Source organism: Porites lutea, chromosome 8, assembly GCF_958299795.1.
Source record: "Porites lutea chromosome 8, jaPorLute2.1, whole genome shotgun sequence".
In the NCBI taxonomy this organism is placed as follows: domain Eukaryota; kingdom Metazoa; phylum Cnidaria; class Anthozoa; order Scleractinia; family Poritidae; genus Porites; species Porites lutea.
In genome coordinates this window covers 1561388-1585905 of record NC_133208.1, presented here as the reverse complement: position 1 = coordinate 1585905, position 24518 = coordinate 1561388, and the positions used below count along the sequence as shown (strand labels likewise).

Here is a 24518-nt window from a genome sequence, read left to right as displayed (position 1 = left end):
TTCAGTTAATGATAAGCAAACTGTACAGTACACAAATCTACATATTATATCCCACGTATAATTTAAATACAGACTGTACACACCACAAGACATTAATCTTATTGCGTAGGCAGCTAAGAAGAATCTAACGTGGAGTATTTATATCAGATCATATATAAGCCCTTGGTATCTTTTAAAACAGTTCAATGTGAAATAGATAAGAACACTAAACTGTTTACATAACCGTGCAATCTATTTTGCAATATAATAAAACTAGCTTAAAAACACTTGAGTAAAAAAAAATTCAACTTTTTTATAAAGGTACTATATCACTTTTTCCTCGATCGACATTACATTACATTATTCTTTTACTGATCTATCTCTCTTTTTAAATTCTGTTTCCAGTTATTTCTCTTTTGTACTTTACCACTATGTTAATGTAACTATTAATAATTTTCAGTGATTAATAGTACTATCTACAGTTTATAAGCTAAATTAAAAGAAGCACTGTATCATTTAATATACTACAAGCGCTCCTCTTCTATCTGCCGATTATAAATTAAAGAGAATTGTTGTTGTTGTTTTTTTTGTATCATCATTTTTCTTAAACTGTACTGGTTGTATATTACACTGTATTGAAAAAATATAAACACAATAAAAACACGACGCCACTTAAGAAAAATACGAGATACTGTGTGTAAAATCAACATTCGACTGGAGGGTATGATAACATGTTTTTCTGTAAAACCGAAAAACGGAAGGAAAAAAATCCTGCCGGTGTAATAATTATCATAAAAAAATTATAAATTACTAAATAAAATAAATAAATAAAATAAAATGATTATAATTTTTGGTGTTCATTAGCTGAGGCGCTGTTTTTTTTTTTGTAAATAAATTAATTCCAATCTTCAGTCTCTTAACACCTGAGTTATTAAAATACCTGCACTTTAGTTTTGTCAGAGACGAGTATCACGTGACCCGTAAAACGAAAAGGCCACGAGGAACAACGAGGACTGGGGACTAGGGAAACTACACTTATAATGGAAAATACACATTTCATGTGCGGTTAAATTAGCATTGACGGCAGTTCTTAAATAATCCGCTGTCTATAACCTGTCACTTAATTTAATAATCTGTAATCTATAACCTGTATTTACCTCTATACTAACCTGTCATTTAATTAAACTTATGTCATTTCTTAACCAAACGTGTACAACACCCTGGATATGAAAATATTGACTTATTTTACTCACATATTCATGCAATGGTTCTTTCTGTCATTCGTAGGAGAAAAGACAAAACTGTCTAATTCTTGTATCAGCCTTTCACTAACACTATAACACTACGTAAGTATATTACTTGACACTGTGAAAGTAGTATTGAAATATACGGACATTGAAAATTAAAAAGATCTGTTTTAGCCCTAAAGTGCCAATTCAACCCTACAGGCCAAAGTCTCATTAAGCCTACCCTGGAGCCATTGAGCACAATTTAAGCCAAAAAGCCTCATCAATGGGACTCATTTCATTCCCATGTGGGAGGGGGGGCCTATAAGAGGTTAATGGGGATGTACCGCTGGATGGGTCGCATTTTCACGACTGGATTGACTCTAATGGAGTCGCATTTTCAATAGTTACTAGAATGGGGTCGCACAATTTCGTATTTTTGGGGTAAGACAGTTTTTGATATTTACGGTTAGCAAACGTACCAGAACGTTTGTACTGCAGGTGAAAAGTAAAGTGTTCTTCATTCAATTTTAAAAAATGGGTCAATTCATTTTACGATGACCTGTTTCAAGGATTGATAAGGTAGATACATAAATAGAAAGTGACCAAGTTGGGATTGCGAAAATTACTTTTGCCAAAAAGTGACTAAGATGGGGTCTATAACTGGTCAAAGAATAGACTACCGTAAAATTCCGAAAATAAGCCCCTCCATGTATAAGCCCCTCCAAATATAAGCCCCCCCCAAAATCGTAACGCAAAAAACCCTCCGTTAAATCGCCCCTCCGAATATAAGCCCCCAGGGGGGCTTGTACTTGGAATTTGCCCTCGAATACAAAGTAAAACAAAGCAAAAATGGTAAATTTCCTTCCCACTACAAGCTACCCCAATCGATTTTGAAACGCAAATTTCCCTCCTTACATAAGCCTCTCCGAATATAAGCCCCTCCAAAAATAAGCCCCTCAAAAAGGGCCTTTGAAAAACATAATCCCAGGGGCTTATTTTCGGAATTTTACGGTATGATGGTGTGGGGGCTCGAGGCCAGCGGTACATACCCAGCAAAAATTAATCCAAGTTACCCCCCGCCCCCATCATCCTTTGAGTCCAAATCAGCTCTAGGTAATTGGAAAATATTGGCCCTGATTAAGGGAGCCACATTAAACCCCCCAAAATAGGAAGACCCCATTTTTAGGGCTAAAAAGGATCATTCTGTTGACAGTGTTCTACTTAGATCTTTTCTGAGAAGAAAGAGGTATTACAAGGAGCTTCAGTTAAGACCAATGTCACTATCTCTCTGATTCAGGCATATTATCAGTTGACACCAGGCCAAGTTTTTGCATAATATGCCAGTTTACATTAGCATAACCCATATTTGTTAGGCACCTCATGATCTGCCTGTTTGTGGCTTCAGATCCATTTTTTTCGTACCACTCACTCAAAGCCTTCCGACATTGAAACAAATTTCCGTTACGTTTTTCTTCCTCCGCTATGTTTTTGATCACAGGTTGTGGTAGTCCAAGATAACTGGCGAAGGTTTTCCAGTCCGTTTTGACCTTCTCAGCAACAATTAAACAGACACTATCACTTGGAGGTTCATTAACCTTTTTATAAGCTGCAAGACAAAATTAAACATTAGATATGACCGACTTCACAGAGCATGCACATTCACAAGCATTCCACTAGCACTGCATTTACTGTCGCGCTACTTTTTTTTGCGTGACGTCAATCGTCCGATATTTTTTTAAGAGTAGGTTGAGTTTGATCGTCCGGGTGAACGTAGTCCCGAATAGGACCGTTGTTGTTGACAGTGACTGACGTTTCGAAAACCTGTGCGGTAGTCATCTTCAGAGTCAAAGTGAGTTGTATCTCGTCAGTTGATGGTATAATACTCTGGTTATTGATCTGAGATCGAAGAAAATGGCAAGATACCTTTTCTAGGCTGCTTGGTCACCCGCGACAACAACAAACTACAAACGACTATTTACAGAAAACCGACACATACCGACGATTACTAGACCAGTCTTCGTAAAACCCGACCTCTCACAAGGCTACTTCTATCCGGACTCTGACGAGACGAGCGCAACTAGTTTGCTACCCATGCACCTAACAGCCTACAAGACGAGACTGATTATCTTAATAACCTTTTTAGAAAGAACAATTACAGCACGGACTTTGTTAGACGGAACACTCACAGTAACACTGATTCCAACACTCAGAGCAGCGTCAACTCTTGCCCTGTTACGACAGTGACTATACCGTATATCAGAGGCACCTCTGAAACTATCGCACGTATATTACAACCTTACAATATACGTGTTGCACACAAACCGATAACCACTTTACGACGACTAGAAGGACAAAGCACAAGGACAAACCGGAGGACAGACAGGGAGCAGTATACAAGATCAAATGCTGCGACTGCCAGGCTTCTTACATTGGCGAAACCGGCAGAAACCTTAGCAAGCGACTGACCGAACACAAACGAGCGACGAGGAATGGTGACGTCAAAAATCACATTGCTGAGCACCATTTACAGACGAAACATCAAATTGACTAGGCGACATGAATAACGTACTCTACAGACTACTATCAACGTCTTACTTTAGAAAGCTGGTTTACTAACTTAGAACAAACGCCACCGAATCGTAGCCAACAGTTACCAGCGCCGTACAAACGACTTATTGACAAGATCAAGCAAAAGTAACTGCGAGAGAACGACTGGAGAACTAACAATTTGACTAACAATAGACGACTGTTTAACTGTGACAATAGGCGGATCGAAACGCACCAATTACTGATTACGATTCTTCACAGCCAATAACATCACGGCTTAATTGACAGCCGACCAATAACATCGCGACGTAATTGACCAATCAGATTAATAACCAGAGTATAATACCATCAACTGACGTGATACAACTCACATTGACTCTGAAGATGACTACCGTACAGGTTGTCGAAACGTCAGTCACTGTCAACAACAACAGTCCTATTCAGGACTACGTTCACCCGGACGGTCAAACTCAACCTACTCTTGAAATGACTCCCGGGTTCAAAACTTTCACATTTTTTTTTTGTTATTTTACGACTGATGTCAATCATTGTCAGTATTGTTTGCTTTCCTAATCCGAAATGGTTATGAATGAATAACAACCATACCCGGAGAGGGATTTGGATGGATATATACAGAGACGCAAACTGTCGAAGTGATGAGCTTTAGTATTCACCTAATCAGTTGGATAGAAAGAAAAAGTACTTCTTTAAACAAAAGGCGTCACTTAGTAAATGCTTTGTTTAAATTTTATTCAGTGTTTGGAGGATTTGTCGAGTATATTATTATCACCATTAAAAAAAATGGACTTTTACGCACTATTAAAATAATATCGACAAGCGAAATTTCGTCGTTTTTTGGTATTTGTTGGTACAACTATCGCTTGTCGCTAGAATGTCGTCTTCTAAAACTGACGCCAAACAGACGCCATATTGATTAACGCCCTTGGGATATCCCAAGGTACGGAAGTCAATCAAAACCCACGAAACTTGCTTTTTACTGATTTGGCAAATACTAATAATGGACAGCGCCGAGGACAAGAAAAACGAGGATATTTTGTTACTTTCTATACTTAAAACTCTTACCGTTAAGAAGGTGGTTCTTAACATGTTCTACATCGCCTTCGCTATCGTCCAACGTAGTAACAATCCGACGAAAACACTTTTCTTGATTCTCAAGAGCGAGTTTTGCTAACTCCCTAAAAAAACTTTCCTTAGTCTCTCCGGTCGGGGGCAAAGACAAATGGTCGTCGTAAATACGCCTTTTCCCAATATCTTGTAACACACCACTGCATGCAGTAAGCATGCCATCGACGCCGGTGAGGTTGGCGCAATGTAGGATCTCGTCACCAAAGGGTAAACCAAAAAATTCGACCGGTGTCTTCTGAGAAAAAAAACCGAATGGTGAACTGAGAATGATATTGAGTCCCGTGTGTCCCGTATCATCAACAGATGTGAAACAAGTAAAATATCTGTCCTTGTTCACAGTACAGGAATAATTTTAAAAAGTGTTGCCATGCAAACCAAAGAAAGATATTGTTTCAAAAGTATGATTTCTTTAATCAATGTTTTTTTCCTTTAAAGCAACCAGAACTATCCCGGTTTACGCTCATTGAAAATCGTGGTTTACTAATAATAGATAATCTCCACCGCCATGGTATCAGTTAATTGCCACAGTGCTAATCCACCGTACGGAAAAGATGGTGGTTGTATATTTTACCACATTTACCACATTTTACACGACCAATTACACATAAAGTCATATTTTTTTAGCGAAATTCGTCCCTGTAATAGCAACATTGCCTATCCTAGGTTTGAAAATATAAAACTCTTCTGTGCGTTTTTATGATCAATTTTAGGGCTTTCATGCGCTAAGAATTATGGATAAATGTACCAGTCGCCATCTTTTTAGGTAATAATAATATGATAATAATAATTAAATATTTATAACGCGCCTTTTCCATGCAAATATTATCAAAAGGAAATAACATTTTATAGGTACGGTGGATTGAATAACAACACTTACGTCAGGGTCTCTTTGTTGAGGAGGAACAGTTACCTCCATTTCACACAACAAATTATCTTCATCTCGATCGCGGCTGCTGCAGAACTCAACTGTCAAGGCCCCGCGTCTCATAACATAAACCGGGACATTAATCCAATTATAAGCTTGATCAGGAAAGCTGGAGAAAAGAAAAGGAAATAACATTTTATAATAACTGAACTGGTCGAGAACTATGTTTGATAAGGTACAGGGCCCGGTTCCTCGAAAAATCGTTAAGTTTAACCCGTGATTAACCCAGATTTTAAGCAAGGTTTTCTTGTCTAAGAACGTCACTCGAGCTTACAAAATACTGTGGCGTCTTTACTTCGAGATTCAGTGAGATAACACAGATTGTTACTCTAAGCAATGCATAGGAAGGTAAATATAAAATGGAACAAAATTTTTAATCCTGGATTAGCGCTAATCGGCCTAGGGGCTAGGCCGGGGTAGGGGCTCGTTTGAGCGGATCCACCATGTTGGCCCAACTTCATCTAAAACTGTTGGATGGAAAATATTGCATATGTGACACTGAAGTACGTTTTTAGATGAAGTCGATTCAAGATTCAAATCGTCAGATTTGTCTATATATGCCCTGAGATACAATTTTTTTTCTTACCGAACAAACTTTCCTAGTTTTAAGGTTCTCACGACGTCTTCTGAAAGAAAAACATATGCTTTGTCTTCGGGATTCATCGGTTCCATAGAACATTCATCCCCTAACCACACATTGCCCAGCTTCGATTCATCGTCGTAAAGCTTTCCTCTCTCGTTCACTGGACTGCAAAACAACCTGAGGTTTGTATTTAAATTAAGGCGGGTATCCTTTGGAACATAGGCTGCAAAAAATGCCTCTTTTTTTACTCCTCTCGTAATGCAGGAACTTGCCTCTTGCACGAGCCAGACCATTGGCTTTGCACACCATTCCAACCAACACCAGAACCTGTATTGAAACCATAACATATTTTAGTGCGCGCATACTATGAGAGGTAGATTTAAGAGCGATGAAGAAAAGTAGGAAGGGGGACAAAGGTATCAGGATAGATAGCGACCATCAAACGCTAACGTTTTACTGCCATCTTACGCGCACTAATTACATTCAAACGCGGGTGAGATAAACTGTTGCTTTTTCTGCTCAGAATAAAGGTCAGATGGTCCAAATATTTAGGTCATACACTTACGAAGGAGGAGTATTTGAATCTCCCCCCCCCCGGTAATCCCTATAATGGTCTTTATGGGGAAGCTCCGCCCGAAAGTGGTACCTTTTATAGGGTTCAGATACATAAAAGGGTAGGGGTTTGACTAGTTGAAGTATCCAGGGAAATCTGTTATTTCGGCCTGTTGAAGGCTCTAAGAGGGCTAACAGATCAGCGCCCTAACCACCAGGTCACGCAATCCCCAGATAACAGTAATATAGGTACATACGCAGAGAAGTGCGTGACACTGAATTTAAACACCATTCCATTACAGGCGGGCGGGACAAGGCGGTCGGTGATGTCAGTCCATTCCTGGTGTCCAGAAGCTGACTCTTGAAACAAGATACGAACGCGACGCGTTGACATGTCAGGAGCTGGACAGCTTTCCTCCCTGAGAGATAATGGTAGCTGTATGGTTATAGGCTGCTGAAACTGCAATGTGACAGGGCTTGTGATTCTGAGTATAGGGCCAGCCCATACATCCTTCCCCTTAAATTCTTTTTGGGGAATTTCCTGCAACTAATCGCAGAGACGAGAAATATTAGAAGGTTGTAAAATTTGTATTTATCACTATTTTACTTAAAATGTAGAGGTGATCTGGAACAGTAATTCGAGAGCTTGTTTTCATTTATTTATTTATTTATTTATTTATCAGTTTTTATACACTTCATCCGCTCTACATTCATATTAGCTGTACAAAGGTACGTGTCAAGCTTAACTGCAAACAAGGGGTCAAGTAAGTTGAAAGGTTTTTGAACAGTAGCTTCAGACACAATTCAATGCAGACACGTTGCTAAGTTTCAGAGACGGATGCGCACGTTTATCAAGAATTCCTCCTTTTGATCACTCTTAACGGAGCTAGATAGTATGGAAAATCAACACGGTGTTGACAACAGCAATGCTTTGAATTATTTGAAGGAAGACATTCGTCTCCTTCGTAGTCGTTCTTTGGGTCGTCACGCAACGCACCTTCACAGGGAGGATGATGAGCGTTGCGTGACGACACTAAAATGGCTGCGTAAGAGACTATGCCTTACCCGGCGTTATGGAGGAATTATTAACTAACCTTGACGACGACACGATGCTCTTCGCCTTTCGGTACAGCATTTTCAGGAATAGAAACATTAAAGAGGGGATGCTCAGGCAAAGAAAGGACTTTTCCCTCAGAAGTAAGAGTGAACTCGTTCGATTTCAGACGGCAAACAACTGCAAACGTTGAGCACTGTGTTACTTTAAACTCAGCAACCGGTAGAAAATAATCAGGAATACCACTTGATGAGGCAGGGATGTCTGTAATGAAAAAAAAATGCAGTATTCCAGTTTAGTGATGCAGTCAAACCGGTTCTACTGAAAGAAAGCCTGTATAAAACGGCCATTTAGCAATTGTTGAATGAGTATGAAAGGTGGATGACATACTCCAAGATCATTCAAAATAATTCCAAGTTTAAAAGCAAGCTAAAACATGCTTACCTCGGTCATATCGATAGTGCATCTTTATCGAGAAGTTTAGGAGATAAAGGGCTGTTCAGGTCTGCAAATATGTTTCAAATAGCAGATGTCGTCCGTCGAGTTGTCTTCTTGCTGTTCTTGCCATGTTTTTAGACAATAGTTCGCCGTGAAACAAGTAAAATGTTCTGCCATTACTAACTTCGAAAACAACCCAAACTCCTCCCCAGGTTTTCTCGGTTCAGGTTCAACAATCTGCAACTTTGCTGCACTTTTGACGTCGTCAGTTCAAAATTCTTCCAAATTTGGTCAACAGTAGCTGGTTATGATGACTTATGCGTGTGATTTTAGCCAATCAGAAACGCAGAATTATTTTGAATGAATAATAATTTCAATTACGCAACAACTTTCTATTTTCCAACGTTCTATAACCAACTCATGATTTTTTTCTTCGTTTGACTTTATTATACGGTTTGATCTAAGTTACCTATTTTAAGAACAAAAAAAAATCAGGTGGAAACGCCCCACGAAAGGCTGCCCTTTACGCAGCTCATCAAACTATTAATATCTGTTCTACAATGCCAAATATAACTGCTGTTGTTGTAAACTGTAAATATCATAACTATTATCCAGCCCCCTCCCCCCAAAGGGCTTTTCAGGGATAATCTACAACACTGGTTAGAGGGCTTTTGCCAGACTGCTTGTAGCGCAGTTTACAATTAAAGGAATGAGGAATCATTATACGTGTCTGGGAAACTGCCCACCTTCCCCTCCCTTAAGCCAACATTTTACCCTAAGTGAGAGGTAAGTGTTAATGTTGGCTTAGGGGAGGGATAGGTGGGCAGTTTCCCAGAAACGTAAAATTATCCGGAATGAGTAACGATTATCTCTAGAGAGTGTGAATTTGAGATAGACCACCACACTGGGGAATACGGTTCCTACGTCCTGAACTAATGACGTGACTGTCTCATCAGCGCCTTCTCCTTACCTGCTAACGACCGCATGTGAACAGTCTCGGAAATGTCACTCCACAGGTTAGTATCCCTGTCAATCAACATCTTCGCCACAACCTCATATCCTTTTATATCTGCCGCACAGTGGGAAATCACCAGTGTCACAGCTTTGTTAAACTCAAAACCTTGAGCGCTGTCGGTCGATAGTTCAATAACGCCACTGACAACAGCTTCATTGTCATTCAAAGGGGGGCAACAAACCGATGAATTCCATCTAAAGACAGTCACTGTTTTGTCCTCAGAAACAGCATCAGGAGGGAATATAACGTGTGTGGCCACTTGTTTAAGATTCCAGTGGGTACCTTGCTTGGACACCTTATCCCTTAAAAATAAAAATAATATATTAATAAAGTTTTGAGAAGCAACCACAGGTGGAATAGGCCAACTTTTTTCAAGTTGAACTCTTCCGCGGTGGAAAAAATAACAAGAAGATGCTTACTTAATTTCATCTAAGTTTTAATATCAAAATTGGAAACACGACATGACAAAGCCCTTTTCAAGCCGACATCATTGGCACTTGAATCTTTTCCTATAATACCTTAAACCTTCCGTTTCTAAGTTCCGCCCACCTAGTTGTGGGCCCATCTTCGTAAACCCTTACGAAGTTGAATAAGCCAAGGCCTTATGAGCGGAAGTTGACGGTATCCGCGTTAGGGAGATTTTACTGAATGTCACTTTAAAGTACTTACTTGAATACAACAATATAATCGTCTTTAACTGGAGTTCCGTCTTCAGACTCAACCTCTTCTTCCGGCCCACTCACAATCATTTCTTGGGATCCTCCTTCAACTTCTTGCCCTGACAGCGTTACAACATCCTCTTCTGAACCTACTGTGATCACTTCCTGGGATGATACTGTCCCAGAAGCCTCCGCAGTTACCGCTTCAACGTCTTCCTCAGCTTCTACTTCTTCTTCTTCTTCTTCCTCTTCGCCAGCATCCGACGAGGATTTTTCGAGCAAAGAACTCATCTGTACTAGAAGGACTTGAAATTTAAAAAAATAATAATAACAATAAAATACTGAGATAACGACGAGTTTTAGTTTTCTTTACTTAGCGGTATTTATTGTCAACAAATGTGTTGTTAGCTATCGTACCTAGGCCAAAACTCGAAGTACAATAGAAAAAGCCTTTGCCCTAAGAGTCGGTTATTTAAACGAAGTCTATGTTAGATCGTGGTTTGAGAAATCTTTGGACATTCAGATATCAGCTCTTTCTTAGTGCGTCGTTTTAAGAAGACAAATGCATTTCCAGTCTACGCTATCTGCTTTCATGAAACTGTTCACGATAAATGGTCTTTGAATAAAAGCGTTCAACAAACTGAAAATGGCTTAGGTCGCGGTTTTTTCAAACACGGGCTAATCTCCGTTTAAACAACTGGCCCTAAAAGTTTAAAACTGGATACGATATATACCACATTCATGAGGTAGGTATTTCTGCCGCTCTGATTCCTGTCCAGGGAGTAGCATCGAAGTAAACATTTATGACTGTATGACAAGTCAAATCTTAGATCAGAGAACTAACTGCAGATCTATCAAGGTTTCTGGGTAACTGACCATCTATCCCTCCCCTAAGTCATCACTAACGATTACTTCTCACCTAGGACAAAGTTGTGACTTAGGGGAGGGGTAGGTCCACACCTGTGTCATCACCCCGGTATCGGCTTTACCAAATTAAAGGCTGCTTTAACGTTTCTTTTCATTTTCCTATCGCTCTTTTCCACCCTGCTGGCAGAGCATTTCTTTCACTCTCGCGAATTTTGCGTACTCAGCAATAAATTTATGAATCGAGTAAGGTCTTTGTTGAGCATGTACTGGTTGTTGCCGTCATACAGTTTCGAAGCCAGGGGCCCGTTTCTCGAAAGCTCCGCTAACTTTTCGGGCCCAAAAACAAATATTCAAATCGAAATATAAAGAATAAGAGCGCGAGTCCTGGCTAGCAATCTACTCCATTCTGTTTCATTAACTGATAGTTTTATCATGTTAGATGCAAAACTATTGAAACCTCGATCTTTAATGTCAACGGCAACAGCTTACCGGACCCGTTAATTATTTCGAGAAACGGGCCCCAGGCCAAATTGTGGTGCACTTGGCACAGCGGACTCAGTGATGACCATAGGTCTATCTGTAAACAGATGCTCGCACTCAGAAAGCAGTTTGACAAGATTGTTTGACATAGCTCACTTCGGAAAAGAGTGATAGCCTGGAATCCAAACTAGGCGCGCACGCATTTATGGGATTTTTTTTGGGGGGGGGGGGGGGGGCACGAAAGTAAACAAACATGGCGGAAAGCGAAGTGGAATGTTTCAGCGGGGTTAAAACAGTTCAAAATAGAAAAACGGAAGGTGGAATTGAAAGAAAAATAAACATGAAAATGTGACGCTGAAGGAACACGATGTGCCTGGTGCAATTTCACCAAAAAAAAACAACAACAACTTGCGTGTCTCGTCAAGGTGGTTGCTCGACTTGTCTCCCCAAACAATCCCATAAATGAGCGCGCGCTTAGTTTGGGTCCCAGGCTATCACACTTTTCCAAAGGGAGCTGTAAAGAACAAGATTGATTAATTATTATTTAATAAGAAATCATCATAAAGTGTTACCTTTCGGTCTTAGAGAGGCGCTAGACTGTTTTTTCTCCCTCAGATCCTATAAGGGAAAATTTGTTAAGACAAAACGGATTAGAGCTAAAGTATCGTACAAGTCAAAAGACACAACGGATTTTTTGTAGGAAAAAAATGATTGAGTTTAATGCTATATTTAGGTTCGTCATTTTTGCGGGTTTATAACCCTTATTGTTTACTTACAAGATACACTTAAAATAACATTTACAATATAGCATGAGAAGTAAAAAAAAAATAACTTATAAAATAATAAGCAAGGCATAGTCATAAACACTCAGTAACTGACTTTCAAATTTTGCCAAAAATACCTGTTTGATTGATTATTGGATTTTCAAACACAAAAATTCATTTAAAAAAAGTGCTGTGCAATGTTCGTTCTCAAACCAACGTTACGTAGAATTCATGAAGGTGAGAATAAAAATATCTCTACACCACCGAAAATCTGTTATACAGTGAAAAACCGTTCATCAGAAACTACAAAGTGATTTAAAAAAGACCCTACGGGCTAAACGCAGACCACCATTTAAAACAAACAAAACAATTGAAGCAAAAATCTTGCGCAGGTTTCTTCAGTCGTAACTGGTAAATCAAGGAAAATACAACGACATAAAAAAAGAATATCAGTAACAAGCAGTAAAAATTAGTGGAGAGTGGTCGTCTGCTCAGAATGAGATCTTATTAAACATAACAATAATTTTAAGTCTTATAAAGGACGAGACTATACACCAATTAATGACAACTCATTTCCCTCTTAAAATATAAGAATCTTTTTATAAAGAACCTAGTGAATATCCTACACTCTGTGTAGACTACAGTAAATGCCCAAAATAGGAGGACTCTTTACCGTCAAGTTGGAAAATGGTAGGTTATTACAGAAAAGGTTATTAACCCTAAAACTTTACCTTTAAGGCAGCAAGGTATATTTTCACTCTTTCTGTTTCTCCAATCGAAGAAGCCAGCTCTTTTATCTCATTAAGAAACTTCTTCATAACAGAAGGTCCCATTTCAGGGTATTGTATTTCCCATAATCTTTCACGAAAGTTCAAATCTTCTTTCTTATATCTCTTACGAAGATCTTTCCTTTTGAGTTCCTCGCACAACTGTAGTATTGCCTTGATCATTCTTTCTCTCGCCACCAAATTCACTTTTGACTCCTCTACACTTTTTCCTTCTTCCCACTGCCTTTGCCAGGTTGCCAAGAGGTTGTCTTGAAATTTCTTAATACTATTTTTCTCTCCTATGTCTTTATACAACTTTTCTACGGCTTCCTTTAGCGTTGATTTTTCCTGTTTCCTCTCACCAACAAAATCGAACCTAACAAGGACTTTCTTGAACAACTTCATCTTCCCCTGTTTGTGCTCAAGAAGTTTTTCATGTTCATCGCGTCGACCACATAAATCAATTAACCTCTCCAAAAATGCAGTTCTTTCTCTCAGCATTTCATTTAGCACCTTATTGTCTGTTTCCTGGTCAAACTCCTCAAAGAAGTCCGCTTCAGTAGCTCTCTGCATGCCATCATAGAACCAGACAGCATCTTTCTCGTATTCATCTCTAAGAGCTCTGTCTTTCGTCTTGTTACCCAGTAGGTCCAAAATGGTATCAATGATCTCCTTATTGTATTTCGTAAAACTAAACTTCTCAGAATCTCTTTCTCCTTTCCAGAAACGCTTACAAAACGCTAAAGCGTCTTGCCTAAATTTTTCTCTTTCGCTGTCTTTAGTCTTCAAATTATCATACATGTCAAACACCCCTTTAATAATGAGTCTCCAAACTTCACTTTGGTTTCCGGCTCCCAACTTTTGTTCCATCTCCCAAGCTTTCAAGAAAAACGCCAGCGCTTTTTTAAAAGCCCGCAAGTTTGCTTGAAGGACTCCTAGTTGAAAAATGCTTCGAACGGTTTCCCGGTGTGTTTCAAGCCTGTTTTGTCTGATGTTGTATGCCTTTTCTGCCGGCTCAACGGCTTTAAGGTATTTTTTCTGATACATCAAAACATTAGCAAGATTTCTACAGAAAAGTGCTTCATCTTCGTATCCTAAGAGGTCGAGTTTCTCCAAAAGCCTCAGTGCCTCCTCGTAACATTCAACTGCCATGTCATACTCCCCCTTATGCTCGTGAACAATGCCAATTTGATTCTTGTACACTGGCATGTCGTAATGATCTTCAGAACCAGACAATTCCTCTCGCATCGTCAGTGCCTTATTGTAGAATTCGAGGGCTTTCTCTAATTTGTTAATACGGTAAAAACAATTACCAAGAGCGTTATAACACCTGGCAACATTAGTGTCAAGTTTTAACGGTTCCTCCATAAGGCCCAAAGAAGACTGTAAGGATTCAATAGCACTCTTGTAGTCTCTGTTCTGGTAATAGACTTCTCCCTCAATATACTGGAAAAGCCCTTTAGTCAGTTTAAAAGACTCAGTAGATTGATCTTGAACTTGCTTCAATGACATGGATGCCTTCTCTAACACTTCAAAAGCTTTATGAGTGCCTTGAGTTTCTAAAACCAGCCTAGCTTCCCAACATCGTAGCTGAGCGCGAAATAAGGAACCTGCAAGAAATAAGGAAACAACGGGCTAATTATTGCAACAAATGTTGTTAAGTGTTCACGATTCTCTCTGTACCTAAATGTACAGCATCTTGAGTTAACAACATGAATCAGTGCTCAAACAAATTATGATTTTACCTCTTCGACGATGACACAAATATTCTTTATGCAGACAAAAATTTGAAGACACTTGAAGGAAAAGTAAACGCTAAATTACGAAAGCTCTGCGACTGGTTAATTGTCAACAAGTTAACTCTTATTAAACATACAAAAATCGAACTTTGTTTTATTCCACCCGCACCAGAAAAGAGCGACGTATTCCCCCAAACTACGTATACTTCATATAGTCAGAAAAATGGAAATGCAATTTTTGAATCCAACGATCACATTAAATATCTTAGCGATTTACTTGACAAACATCTTTCCTGGAAATCCCATACTATAGCCAGTAAATTTAGTAAAACTGTTAGCTTGATTGCCAAACTACGCCACTTCATACCACGATGTATACTTTTAAATATTTATCAGTCGTTAATCTATCCTTCCTTAACTTACGGACCTACTTCCTGGGGACAGTCGCTCGCTGAAGACGAAGTTTAATTCTTCAAAAAAGAGTCCTTCGTACATAATATATTCCAATTCAAAGTAGACAGACTGCAAATAATCTTAGTTGCTGAAAAATATATATCTACGTGTCGCAACTGTTCATCAGTGGGATGCCTAAAATGCGTGCAATTCCACAATTGGTTTCGGCTCCATTAAATCCTATACCAATTGCAGAACATTTTAGGAGGAGCCACCCACCATGTGAGCACAGTCACAGACAATGCATAAGTGAGGAAAATAACGCAAAGTAAAATTAAGACGTTAATAAACGAACTAAATGTACACGTCAATTAAATGAATAAACAAATAATGCGCGCGCTCAAAATAAAATTGTACGCGCACACGTACCGAGATACATCTGGCCCCGGTTGTTCAAACGTTGGATAGCGCTATCCAACGGATAAATCACTATCCAGCGGATAAGTATTATGGAAACCAATTGCGCTATCCACTGGATAGAGATTTATCCGGTGGATAGCGCTATCCGACGTTTGAACAACCGGGGCCTGAAATACAACACTATGCAATAAATAAGTAATGTAAGGATACGATGGTGCAATTCAAGCCTGGATTGCTAATCTCATCTCCCACCAGGGCTGCACCATACTTCTCGAAGATAAGACCATGGCGACTGAAGAATTTATTAATGATTTCTGAAGTAGATTGGTTTCAAAGCCTTGCTGTCTGAGTCGTAATGAAAGTCCACGGAATCTATTGATGAAGTCAACTTTGGACGTGCAAATTCTACCATATCTCACCAGTTGAGATATATAAACACCGTAAGCTGGATTGGCGGGAATGTTGCTGTCCATATGAGGAAAGTTGACAATCCGAAATGCAAAGTCCTCTCTCTTATCGTAGATGCTGATACGGAAGGGTGTGTTTTCGCCAGTCTTCATATTAGTGTCGAGATAACACACTTCAGTAGATGATGTGGAAGTGTCCTTAAGTTCCAATTCCGACGGGTAAATTGCGCTGATGTAATTTCCAAAGTCCACATTGTTAGCACTGAATAAATCGTCGATGTACCGAAAGGTGTTGCTGAATTGGATGGCTTTTGTAATATCCTGTTTCATTGTTTTGACCATGAAATCGTACTCGAAGGTATGAAGGAAGAGATCAGCCAATAAAGGTGCACTGTTGGTGCCCACTGGTATACCAATAACCTGCCGGAAAACAGAGCTTCCAAAACGAACGTAGATGATGTAGATAAGAAAGTCAATAGCGAGACAAAGCTCTCTACAGGAGAAGTACGTGTACCTCGTTGACGTTCTATCATTCGTCCAGAAGGTGCAAAAATTATTGGTAGCAATGAAGCTCTTTCCTTTAGTATTAAAAACTCTTTCCAAAAGATCATGGAGTTGCTTTTTAAGTTGGGCGTGTGGAAGGCTAGTATAAAGTGTCGAAAAGTCCCAAGTACTCACATGATTTAGGGAAAGCTGTTTTCCGCTGGTAGATGCGATCATGCAATTCCTTTTTTTGCTGATGCGAATATTCTGCCTCCGTCATTTCTACATTATGAGTATGCATGAAATCAATAACAATAACACTCTTTTAAATGTCTTGGTATTATTTCAAAAAACTTCCAGCATACATGCATACAACACACGATCATCTACGGCCAGGAATTTTTACGTACAAAGCACTAGGTTAGAGATATACAAGAACGCGCTTACAGCTGCATTCACTCTCGCCTGCCTGAAGATTAGATCGAGAAATGAGGAGGCGATTAATTCTACAAGAAACAGGATTTACTCGCTAAAGGTTTTTTACTTCCTACTTTATCGACGTCGATACTTTTTATTTGTTTCTGAATTGATTTAGTGCGCGTGTTAGCGACGGCCACAAATACGTCTACGGTCGCAGGCCATACGCGTGTATAAATACAGGAAAATTCAAGGACCTCGATTCCAGAGAAATTACATCATTGCCAGAGATCGAAAAAGTGATTTACATGGCATGTCATTTCAATCATCGCCGAAAATAAATAGCATGATCATCACAAGACCCATTTTCAAACAATGAAAGTTTACAACACCCGACCACCGCAATTTTGCTAATTAAGATTCTTATTTTTTTCGACCACTCAATAGTGTTCACTTGTTCCAAAGTAATCAACGCTTTCAAGCGATAGAATTCGTGAACCGACGTAAAAACTTTAAATTTAATCTTTCCTACGCTTTCTTCGCAAAACATGCGTGGCTTCGATCACGTAACGATTCTTAGTTCCAGTTTCCACGGTCTCCGCAAGGAACGCCTTGCACAATGTCATGACCCCCTATTTGTGTATAAAATACGACAAAAAAACCCGGGGGGTCGTTCCAGAAAAATTGGGTGGGTGTGCCGCACGCTTCCTGAAACCTTTACCCTATCTCAGACCAAAATCTGTGATTTTCCCTACCCTATTTCAGACCTGAAGCCCTTGGAGCCCGGCGCGTGACAGATATATTTTTTCACAAAAAAAACCCACCTACGTACACGTACACGGTGGGCGTAAACGTGTCACGCGCACGGGACATGTAGCACGTACACGGTTGGCGTAAACATTAAAAGGGAAATGGTCTTATCGTCAAATGATGAAGAAGTAGCTAATTCTTCTAAAAAACACCCCCAAGTCAAAACTAGAGTGCACAAACCATACCCTATTTCAGAGCAAAATGTCTAAAAAAAAACAGACCCTTTGGCGACGCACACCTACATAGCCTATATAAGGGAAGCCTACACCAGCCCACCCCCCTCCCCCGGGGGGGGGGGGGGGCAAAAACGCGTTGCAGATTATGATTCTCGCTGCTTACGCAAGCGAGACTAGTAAGCGTTCTTTTCCCAGATTTGGCGAAAAACTGTGGAATGAGAGACCGTGTAGCTTTCGAAATCTACCCAAGAAGGCAATATAAAAGGGAAATTCGCCGATTTCTCCTAGATATTTTAGTAAAAGAAAACGACTATATAGAAACACCTAATTATTATACAAAAAGTTGGACTGGCTAAATAATTAATTAATAACTGATTTTTCCCTCAAACTTCTAACCTTATCATTTCCTTAACTCTGTGTTTATGTAATAATGTCTATTTAAAACAGTTCAACCTCAGTTGTTCGTCTGTCCTTCCTAGATTAGCATTTGCTACCTGCGGTTCAGTGCAATAACTTAAGTTCAATTCTTGCGATAAAGTTTTGTTGTTGTTGTTGTTGTTGTTGTTATGTACAACTTAGCTGTGGTATAATGTATACTGTAGTAGCAGAAGTGGTAAAAGCAGTATTAGTAGATAAAGCAGCACTGTTTTTGGCAGAGACAGTGATAGGTAGCAGGTAGTGGTAGCTGCAATTTGCAGTAGAAGGCAAAAGGGTAGTGGCAGTGGCAGTGTTAAGAGACAGTAGCAGTAGTGAAAGTGGTAGTGGTAATGGTTGTGGAAGTGGTAGTGGCAGTGGTGGTGGTAGTGGAAGTGGCAGTGGTAGTGGTACTAGTACTGGTACTGGAACAGGTGGTAGTAGCGGCAGTGGTAGTGGTAATGGCGGTGGCAGTGGTAGTTGTGGTGGTAGTCAGTAGACTGGTAGTGGTGGTGGTCAATAGTGCAAGTGGTAGTGGCAGTGGTATTGGTAGTGGTGGTGGTAGCTAGTGGAAGTGGCAGTGACAGTGGTAGTTGTAGTAGTACTGGTACTGTTACAGGTGGTGGTAGTGGCAGTGGTACTTGTAGTGGTAGTGGCAGTGGTGGTGGTAGTGGAAATGGCAGTGGTAGTGGTAGTGGTAGTGGCAGTAGTAGTGGCAATGGCAGTGGTAGTGGTAGTGTTAAATGTAGTGGTAATGGTGGTGGCATTGGTGGTAGTGGTGGCAGTGGTTGTGTTAGTGGTATTGATAGTGGTAGCAGAAGTAGTGGCAGTGGCAATAACAGTGGCTGCAGTAGTAGATGCAATAGTGGTAGTGTTAATTATTAAAAATTAGTCGGTCAGTAGCAACACAGTCAACTCTCTTTTAAGCGACAATCCTTGATGCAAACAAAGTGGTCACTTACGGGAGCTAGTCGTCTACTGGAAAACTGATTAACTGATTAAACGTAATTACAAGTTATTACCTTAGAAGCTAAAATTGGTCAAATAGACAGCTGGAAATAAAGTTTCACATTGAATAGCACTTGGAAATGTTGACACTTTGTACATAACAATTTGCAACAATGTAATAATCCACTTTGTTTACCTTTAGATCGTATTTCAGCCATTTTTTTTGTGGGTCAACTACTATAATCTGTCAGCACGCTTGGTCAGTGCTATGAAAAACTGAGCTTTTATGACATTCGAAAAGTTAATATGTCAAATAATTTTCTGGCCTAAAAGTAAATAGTCACAGTCATGACTATTTAAATAATGGTTGCTTACGAGAGTTTTTAGATGGGTCACAATAATGGCCTTCAGTACAGTGTTTTGGAATTCAAAATTGATACAGAGTAGATCAATACCAGAACATATTTTGTCAAACCGCCTTAACTTCTTGTTGCTCTGAATGTGCTAAACAAAAATTTTGTTAAGTGTGATACATCTATGTCAATGTTACAGATCAAAATTAAATTCAGGTCAAAATTTTTTAACATACTCCTATGCTGATTCTAAAATTCCTCTGTCTCCTAGACTTTATTATTCAATGAATTTGGGCTAGGAGACAAAGGAAATTGAGAATCAACCTAGGTTTAAAAAATGTCACCTTATTTTATTTAATTTTGACCCTGTAGAATCAGTATTCAGGTACATAAGCACTTAAGAGGTAAAATTAAGTGTGTTAACATTGTCATTGCAGCCTGTAATGAAAAATACTATTAACTTATTGATTTATAGTATTGGGCAACTGTTTGATACCATCATTAGGGGGTCAAATGAAGAGCTCTACATGTAAAACAATATTTGTGCTGGCAAAATGATGAAAACCTTTTTGGGACACCTTCCAATAAAAATAAAACAAACAATGAAACAATAGGGCCATTTATCCAAGGAAAAATAAGATGCGTCTTACATAAGACGCGTCTTAAATAAGACGTGAACTGTACCATTTATGCGAGCATGTCTTATCTAAGACGAGAACAGCTCGTATAAATGGTTCGCGTCTTATTTCTGTTCTTGACTCGTTTTCATGTGAACGTTGCCCATAGCAATGGCAACCAACAAGGCTTGAAAATTTTCCCGCCAAAAATAAACGCATGCGTACCATGCGTTCGCGTCTTATGTAAGACGCGAAGGTCATTTATACGAAGTTTTGTTCTGTTCTAAAATAAGACGCCTCTTAGCTAAGTCGTGTCTTATTTTAGACGAAATGTGCCGTTTATACGGAAAGTTCGCGTCTTATTTAAGACACGTCTCATGTAAGATGCGTCTTATTTTTCCTCGTATAAATGGCCCTAATTTTTAAATTTCCTTAATATGAAAACAACAATTAGTATTAGTAATATGTAGGATTATTAGTAATATGTAAAAAAAAAAAAAGAAAAGAACAAGAAAAAAATCAACCATACTGTACCTAAGTTTCCATCATCCTTGCATACCTCTGCCCAGGAATGGAACAGCTCAGCTTGTTTCTTTCCTGACAACATGGCATTGAAAAGAGATGCAATCACTGCATTTTCATGGTATCCACCTGGAACACTGAAGTACTCTGGCAGCAAGGAGATTTCGATTGCAAACTCAAAGTTTGGGCGATCTCTTGTAAATTCATTGAATGCTCTGACATAATTAGACTCTATAAATCCTGCCAGTCTCTTCATCTTTGACATAAAGTGCTCATGAAAACGTCTTTCTGCTTTTGTGTAAGATTCAAAGAACTTTACATCATTTTTAATACTCTCAGCATACTTTCTTAAGAGTGGATGAATATCATACATCAAATCCTTGGTGTCTTCAACAACTACATGTTGGGTTACTGCATTAGTTACAAGTCCCTCAAGCTGTGCTACAGCTTCTGATGCGCTAACACCAAGAATTTTTGCTGCTGTGGGAGCAGAGAAGGGTCCATGAAACAAAGACATGGATACAGCAGACACTCTCAAAGTATCAGATGGGAGGGTATCAAACATCTCTTTCATTATTGACAATTGACCTTCATCAATTCCATCTTCTTGAAAATCAAAAGGTTTTTCTTCGCTGTCCTCTTCCGATTTTGATTTCATAGGAATTCCAGTTTCCTCTTGAGAAGACAATTCTATCACTTTGATCAGGTCACTGGGTGATTTTCTCTTCTGCTTCAAAATTGCAGCTGTTCCTTTTAAAAACAATGGGACTCCTTTGCAGACACCCAGAAGCATCTTTTTCTGCTGAGCTTCAACATCAGAGTCTTCCTCGGGAAGCAAAATTTTCTCTGAAAAGGAATCACTGAGCGGCTGTAACTCATGATCAATGACCTTCTCTGAATCTTTTAACTGAGTCCTTGAGGTTAGAAGCATGTTTAAAGTGCTTGCCTCATCTTCAAATTGTGAAAGCTCTTGTAAAAAAAGAATAAATTGTGTTCTTAAGTTCTTGCCCTCCTTTCCCTTTCCCTCTGTGAATTGCTCAACATTGTCAAGAAGAAAAAGAACTGGCTGACCTGCGCTTATTTTTTTTATATTCTGATGAATTCGCTTCACAACATAATCCAATTTCCACGAAACACCGACAGGAAATTTTAGTTTAAGGGTACCCATAATATTGACATAAACTGCTTTCATTTCTGTTGCTTTTCTTAAGTCAAAAACAAAGCATTTTCCATCTTCTTCTTCCCATCTTTTGCAAATTTCCTTGGCAAGTGTTGTCTTGCCCACTCCTGCTGATCCATACAAATTAACAACTGTCGCCTTACCCCTCACTGTTAACCTTTCTGTTATTTTCTTGATTTCATCTCTTCTACCTTGCAATTCCTTCTCCGATTTAACTTTCGATGAGAGATATTCTTTGCACTTCTCGGTTGTTTCGTAAATTTCTTGTTTTCTTTTTGACTTATCAGCGATAAACTGCATCAGTCTCAGATTCGAACTGGAAACATAACTGAACTTATGCAAAAGATCCAAACATGGAAACAAATCTTGATTTCCCAGCGATTTGAATTCCTTTCCATATATTCTTTTAATAGACTGCACGACATCCTCTGATTCAGCCGGTGACAGCTTTAAGGATATGTCTCTAAAAAGTTGATTTAGTTCAGATGAACTTTCTGTTGCAGTGGACGCCATTTTACCTTTTGATCGCACCGCTGACCCAACAAACTTCATTACAAGCCGGAAGTATCTGGCCTCCAGGGGGTGAAATAGTCACGCGAATTATTCCGTGGGCCAGGGCCAGCGAGTGAAACCCTCCCCCCGGTCGGGGAATTTTGCAGATATATACCGTTTGAAAGCTTAGGACAAGGAGATTCCAAATCAGGTTGTTTGCAGTTGTTACTGTGCTTTTCACCCGGGGCTTTTCACAAACATGCGAAGTCTGAAGTTCAAAAGCCAACTGACGATTGCGTTTTTCACTGCCGTCAATCATCTCAACGAACCTCTTAGGAAACAAAACTTTACTTTAACGGGTTCAAAAGGTCATGGTTTGTGATTTGTCATTAGTGGATTTCGATCCGTTTTCAATGTGTGTTTCTGTGTTTCAAGGTTCGTTGCTTGTGATCGTAATTATGATTGACGGCAGCGAAAAACGCAATTGTGAAGGCGGCTTTTGACCTTTAGAGTTCGCATGTTTGTGAAAAGCGCAGTAAGTTGCTGGACGTGACTGTACGATTGCATTTTCTTTCTGGAGCAAAACACCACAGGCTACCCACGCTATAGGTTTTAAAGAGAAATTATCAAAAAAATAAAACAATGAATAACGCAGCGCGAAATTGTGTCTTTTTACTTAACTTTGTCATCTCAGACAGAAATTTGCATCTGGGCACCGTATATAAGCACTAAACAAGGTACTGCTCATGTCATAAGTTTTAAGGCCCCCCCCCTCTATACAAGAACTAAAATTTGAAACAGGTTCTTATTTTCTAAAATCTATAAATACGATTTATATACCCTGTTTAGGAAAGACTCACACGAAGGGTATGTACCCCCTTTAGGACGGAGAGGTAAAAAAACCATACCCTGTCCAGCACATCCCCGTATAGGCCACATACGGGAGTACCTTCCCTCCCCCCCCCCCCCCCCCCCACCCCGGGCATTGCAGGTCCAAGGAGGTAGCTATGGTTATGTCTTTTATTCTTACCGATACTCAGGTGTCATGAATTTCAATCTTAGTTGCGTTGTTGCGCTGGACAGATTTAATAACTGTTAGCCCAAAAAAGGTAAATATTTTTAATAAGGCCAAAGTATCTCATAGCCCAATCGAGCAGGATTCACAAGAAGTTTTTGTACGTTTTCAATGAAACCTACGGTTAACTACGCTGTGATGACTCGTTTAATCAATGACTAATGAAGCACAAAGTGGCCTTCGATCATCGTGACTGGTGTCGTAACTTCCAAGTTCTCCTTGGTATTCCAATAGTTTTGCGGCGACATTTTCCAGAAACACCGTATAATTGGAAGGCTTCGGCCCAGCTTTTCCAAGTCTTAGCCCACCTCTCTTGTGTCCTTCCTTAGCCACTTAGCCAAAAGAACCTTTTTCAACATCTTTCATCCACTAGTATAATACATTTTTGGCAATGAATTTCCACTGACACAAACGCCTCCTGGGGATTTCCAAGTAGTGCCGGCGCAATCTTTTTAATACTGATAATGCTCGCTTATTCATTGGCTCCCGCAACACTACCCCAAAGATTATAGAACTGGAGGGTAGTCAACCCCGGAAAAGAAAATGTCTTATAAACATGAGACCCGCCCACAGAAGATCCTTCAATGATTAAGGGACTCCCTAGTGGCCCGAGGGGCTATATTCGGTAGCAGATCCAGACCTTCAGATAAGGAGAGGCCCGGTCATACAGACCCTGAGAAAAGGGAGGAGGGGCGGTCTCCAAATTTTTTTTTCTGCCCTTCGGGCCTCAGTTTGGTCTAAAACTAAGGAGGGCCCTTCCCCTGGATCCACCACTGATATTAAAAATTTTATTTTTCGCAGAGCTGAAAGTTCAGGTCTAGTTAAAAGAATCACAGCCGTTTCACTGTAGTATAATCATATTTTAAATTTGAGACATACACAATTGTCTGTTTGCGGTTAAAGTTGGGCGTTATTTCGACCGCCAAAACAGCACACAATCAAGGTGCAAACAATGAAAGCCCAAAAATATATTACAAAAGTTATTTTGCGAGACATTTCTTTTATGCAGTCTCCGAGCTTTGGGTAACTGGTAAATGCGTGTGCAATAGCAAGTCAATAGGAGCTTT

General features: G+C 39.5%; 1 protein-coding gene across 1 annotated transcript; it reads right to left on the bottom strand.

The window, feature by feature from the left end:
- On the bottom strand, positions 1 to 22318 carry LOC140946116 (uncharacterized). Its single transcript, XM_073395192.1, has 11 exons — positions 20717 to 22318; positions 12970 to 14615; positions 12047 to 12092; positions 10138 to 10432; positions 9424 to 9770; positions 8056 to 8279; positions 7219 to 7508; positions 6413 to 6736; positions 5779 to 5935; positions 4839 to 5136; positions 1 to 2814 (listed from the first exon to the last, which is right to left on the bottom strand). Exons 1-11 carry the CDS (start codon positions 22182 to 22184, stop codon positions 2489 to 2491), a joined length of 5421 nt encoding a protein of 1806 aa, XP_073251293.1. The 5' UTR covers positions 22185 to 22318; the 3' UTR covers positions 1 to 2488.
- Positions 22319 to 24518: the final 2200 nt, after the last annotated feature.